A 4,970-nucleotide genomic window follows, 5' to 3' on the forward strand; every position below is an offset into this window, starting at 1 on the left:
ATTATAACAACAAATGGAAAAATAACCCCATTAAACGTGAAATTTAAACCTGTAATTTTTTATGGCCTCTATACGTATATTAAATCTTTCATAAAAAATTAAAATAAAAACCTAGAATTAAAAACAAACAGACAAGCCTGATTGAGCGGAGTATAATTTCAGGTTATCTGAATATATTACGTTTGAAGAACGAGTATCATTTCCTTATGAATAATCAAAGTTTTTTTGTATCGCAATTATCATAACTATTATTATTGACTAAGAAGGACTCGACGAAAACAAAACGATTTTATTTTCCAGATGCTTTAAAAACACAAGGGCTAGAGAACACATATTTGTCGAATCTTCAATCAAATTCTTTGCAAACTAGGAAAAACTTTTGATTAAATATCTTCTATAAAGAATTGGATTTGATAAGCCGATATATACCTTTATGGCATGATTTTATTGAAAACAACGATTACAGCATCGACGCATAATCAAATGAAAAGCTTATTTTATAAAAAAAAAATGTCTCGCTCTTAAACAATGAAAAAGCAAGCACAGCGAATAACATAGATTTTTGCAAATACAACGTAACTAAAAACACAACCCACTTTTTCACTCAATCAGCTGTAGCTTAATATTGTGTCACGTGATGCTTTTAATTGCGTAGAGTTTCTCTAAGTTCACAGTGAGTCACATTTCGATTGATAGCTAAGAGAGTCGAAAACAAAAGGGAAAGAATATATGACTGACGCTGAACTTTTGATCAGCCAATGAAAAAGTGGGTTATGTTCTAAGTAAGTTAGATCATATTCCATAAAACTTACGCGATTAAGAAAGGGGTCAGTTGTTTTGCATTCTTCGCACCATCTTAATTGCGTAATTTTTACTAAATATGATCTAAATATTACATGCAGATTTTAACTTTGAACATTATTTTTCATACATGTAGTTGTAAATCGGTTGATAATTTTGTTTCTTTAAAGTTTGCTACACGTATCGCTTCTTTATATTGCTTTATATGTACAACTAAAACTCGGATATAGCTAAATTGTAGGGACCATTAAATTTACTTCGTTATATTCGTATTTTTTTTTTATATCTGTATCACGACTTAGTAATGATAACTATAGCGGATTCACTTTACACACTTTTTCTTTTACCAGACTACAATATTTTCTATTAAAGGCTTAGAATAAAAATACCTTCGTATAATACCTTTGATAATCAGATTGTGAAACTTTTTAAGAATCTTACCGGGGACTCGAAATCAAAACTTCGCTATATCCCGGACATTTCGTTAAATTCGTGTTTGTACAAAACGAGTTTTACTGTATGTGTAACGTCATTGAAATTGATTCATGGAGCAAGGTTCCAACGTTTTATGACTTTTGTTGTCTTATGTCCAATTTTTTTCAGAGGTTAAATTATTTCTCACAAATAAATTGGTTCCCATAAGAGCAAGGTCTGTCATTCCATTTCCCATTTCTAAACATGTCGATGCAGTCACGAGTGAGGGCAAATGACAGGTTTAGTCGGCTTGGTTCATAGGTGTTCCAGTTGGTAAAGACAATGGACGTGTTCGAATGGTCCCACACGTAGTGACCTTCATTGTCAAGGTCGTTACCTCCTGTCCATGCCGTACACGTGAAAAGAGAATCGGACGAACAATCTTCTGAAAAAAAATTCCTATATATGTCAATTAAATGTTAGAAATATTTTGATATGTGTTAGAAATATTTTGATATGGTCATGTATAATAAACAAACACAATATTTTCGAAGCACCTTTACAGCAAAACAGGTTAAATATGCTGACTGCCGTCATATTGATTTTTATTTGAGTTCACTTGCAAGTTTATTGATTAATTAAAAAAGTGCAACAACTTTTTTTTTCAGGTGCAATTAAATCGATGTCAATTAAGTCAATGATGAGCCCCCTCAAATACGATTCACCTCCCTTAAGAAATAAACAGTCATATGAAATATATATAAAATTGTATAAATTGAGTCTTGCTGCTCTTAAATTTTTGAATACATTATATTTATCACATTTTACATTTTACCAATCAATATATTTTGTATTCTTATAATAACATGCATCAAATAAAAAATGTTTATCTTACAATCCACAGTTCAAGTAAACGTTGTATCAATTTAAAAAGCAGATGCGGTATGATAGCATAAAGAATTGTTACCTTTTAATAGAAATGTTGCTGCAAGCCAATCAGACTCCTCTTTTGTTTCAATTTCTACCAAATGTGCACACCTTTTCTGGCATTCCAGCTATTTTGCGTTTGAAAAAAACCAACATTTTTTTAAATAAAGAGATAAACTAAATAAATAGTGTATTAATAGTGTATTAATAAGAGATACTATACTAAGAAAAAATAGAAAGGTGTTACCTAGGTAAAAACGAAACCAGACACACCACAATCTGGCACCGAGACAGTACAGGAACAACTATGTTTTTAAAAGTCAGGGTTATCTTTCTTTACATGCACAATTCATATTGTACAATTATATTTCGTATTTAGAGGGCTGTCTGGTAGTGGTCATTCTTAGACTTTTTGAATGCCACTGCGTCTGCATAGTATTTCCAAAACTGTCTGATGCATTTTTATAACTTTAATTGATTTCGAGTTGAAACCACCGATTTTTCATGTATATTTGGTCAAACTATTCAGTATTTTTACTTCATTTTCGTAAAAAGTTCAATTGTGTATCATGGTTATACCATATCGTGATCAAGATATTTTGAATCAAATGTCCATATATAAGTTTACATGTACGAATCATTTCTCCTTTTTTAACGACGATTCCATGTAGCAGTTAACAAAGCGTACACCGTCCCAAATTGAAATAAAAGGGTTTTTTCATTGCGGTTTAATAACCGTAAACTGTTCCAAGTCGTATGGCATACTATTCGGTTGTTAATAAAAAGTAGTTACGTCGTTGTTGTGTATTGTTTATACTCTGTCCCAAGATATCCTGGATTCACATTTGGCTTAATTGTTTGATATTTATAAATACCCCAGGTTTCAAACGATGTTCATTCAAATGTATGAAAATTTCCAAGATTTCTCAGTTGAAACGCCCCTGTTAGCTTATCAGGTTTCAATACAATTGTTAAAAAATGTGATGTCTACGGAGATTTTGTATTGCCCGTTGAAAAATTGCGCGATGTATTCCGAGTGTATTCCGAATTAAGAAAAGCTGTAAACATTCCCCATTATAAATCTCCGTAAGGAATCTGTTTTCGTTCCTGTGATTCTTTTCCGAGTGAAATATGATAATGTGTCAATGAAATTATCTTGGAAAATATCCCTTTCAACTATTTAAATTGCACTTCTTTCAGAGGTATGTGTATTTTTATCAAAAATTGACCAAATGTGCTGCATAAATATCTTGGGACAGACTATAATACTGTTGACGTCGGTAACGCGTGTTATATATGAACAATAAAAGAAAAGTACATGTATGTAGATAAACTATATTTTATTTCCTTATTGCTTATGAAATATCATAGTTAATAATTTCTCTTTTGCTAGCCACATGAAAAACATTCTTTTAGTATATAGCGTGAGAAAAGAAAGTTTTAAGAATTTAAAAAACTTTCAAAAATGAATTAATTGCCGAAAATAGAGTCACTTTTAAAAGCTAATGGACTTTTTTGGAAGATGTATCTTTCCATCCGCAGATAAACAATACCAAGCAATTTAAAAAAGAGAAGGCAATAAAATGCGTTGACAGGTTTTGTTTTATAAACTCATATTTGACCTTCCTTTACTGTATAATGAAAAGGTAAGATTATAAAAAAAAAAAATGAAGCACTGGTATCGAATTTAAAAAAAACCCAAAAACTATTCACAAATTAATGACGTAAAGAATATTTTTTAAGTGTCAATATTTAAATAATATTGAGGGACATAAGCGATTCTGGTAATTTATCTCATACTTGTAGTGTATACTACCCGTGTGGTAAACCTTACCACTAATGAGCATTTGCAACTTTCTTTATGTCAAAAAACTTATATTTTAAAAGAAATAAGATTTCTGAAAAAAGGAAACAAAAGACTCAAACATTTAATCAAAATTGCGTAATAGAAAATTTTTAAATATATATATTTCATTACCTTGCCGTCTGCCCATGTAACACTTTCTTCGCCATAGAAATAATAGTTACCAGAATATTCTACCCAGTTGATCTCTGAAATAAAGGTAATATATTTAGTATAACATATTGGTTTAGATGAGTAATAATTGATTTCAAGGTATATATATATATATATATATATATATATATATATATATATATATATATATATATATATATATATATATATGTATATATATATATATAAAGATTACAAATGAACATTAACCTTTCCCGAAATAAAGCATTGAGAGAGGAGCCGGGGCGATAAACTGATACGAGTAGTTTCCCTTTTTTACACAATGGAGCCCAATGCACTGTCTACTTGTTGTGTTGTAAAAGAACTCCATGCAGTAGTCGTCCCCAGAACAAAGCCCTGCACAATAAACACGACTAGCAACTTCTCCATAAGGCATGGCTAGGGATGAGTTGGTAACTTCTTTATCCAAAATGGAATATAGAAATTGTCTTTGCATACTATGGACGGAAAATATGATAGCAATAAGAATCAAACACGATATTCTAAACATGGCATCACATGTATGACAGTTTACTGTTTGAAATGAAATGTTCATACAAGACAGATGCAACTAATATTAAACCATTAAATAAATCGATGCAAGAATTGTTTTTTTTTAAATGTATTTTTGAAGAATAAAATTGAATCACTAACATCATGCTAAACATCATAAAAGTTTGATGAAAAATCCTATCATTAGTTAGATATCGTGACACATGAGTTCATATACTGAAAGGTGTTGTTAAGTGTAATTTTAAATGAATTAAATATTAATACATTACTCAGCTATTTCCAAATGAGAAGTCCAAAT

General features: G+C 30.4%; 1 protein-coding gene across 1 annotated transcript; it reads right to left on the reverse strand.

The window, feature by feature from the left end:
- Window positions 1-673: 673 nt before the first annotated feature.
- Window positions 674-4,685, reverse strand: LOC128173677 (collectin-12-like). The gene is made up of 4 exons (XM_052839349.1): window positions 4,370-4,685; window positions 4,121-4,194; window positions 2,183-2,270; window positions 674-1,660 (listed from the first exon to the last, which is right to left on the reverse strand). Exons 1-4 carry the CDS (start codon window positions 4,668-4,670, stop codon window positions 1,413-1,415), a joined length of 711 nt encoding a protein of 236 aa, XP_052695309.1. The 5' UTR covers window positions 4,671-4,685; the 3' UTR covers window positions 674-1,412.
- Between the last annotated feature and the right edge of the window lie 285 nt (window positions 4,686-4,970).

The sequence above is a fragment of the Crassostrea angulata genome, chromosome 2, assembly GCF_025612915.1.
Source record: "Crassostrea angulata isolate pt1a10 chromosome 2, ASM2561291v2, whole genome shotgun sequence".
NCBI classification, from domain to species: Eukaryota; Metazoa; Mollusca; class Bivalvia; order Ostreida; family Ostreidae; genus Magallana; species Magallana angulata.

Coding starts and splice junctions, on each gene's coding strand:
- LOC128173677 (XM_052839349.1), bottom strand. CDS start 4,670: ATGTTTAGAATATCGTGTTTGATTCTTATTGCTATCATATTTTCCGTC. Junction 4,195..4,369: donor AATGCTTTATTTCGGGAAAG/GTTAATGTTCAT, acceptor CCTTTATTTCAG/AGATCAACTGGGTAGAATAT. Junction 2,271..4,120: donor TTACATGGGCAGACGGCAAG/GTAATGAAATAT, acceptor AACGCAAAATAG/CTGGAATGCCAGAAAAGGTG.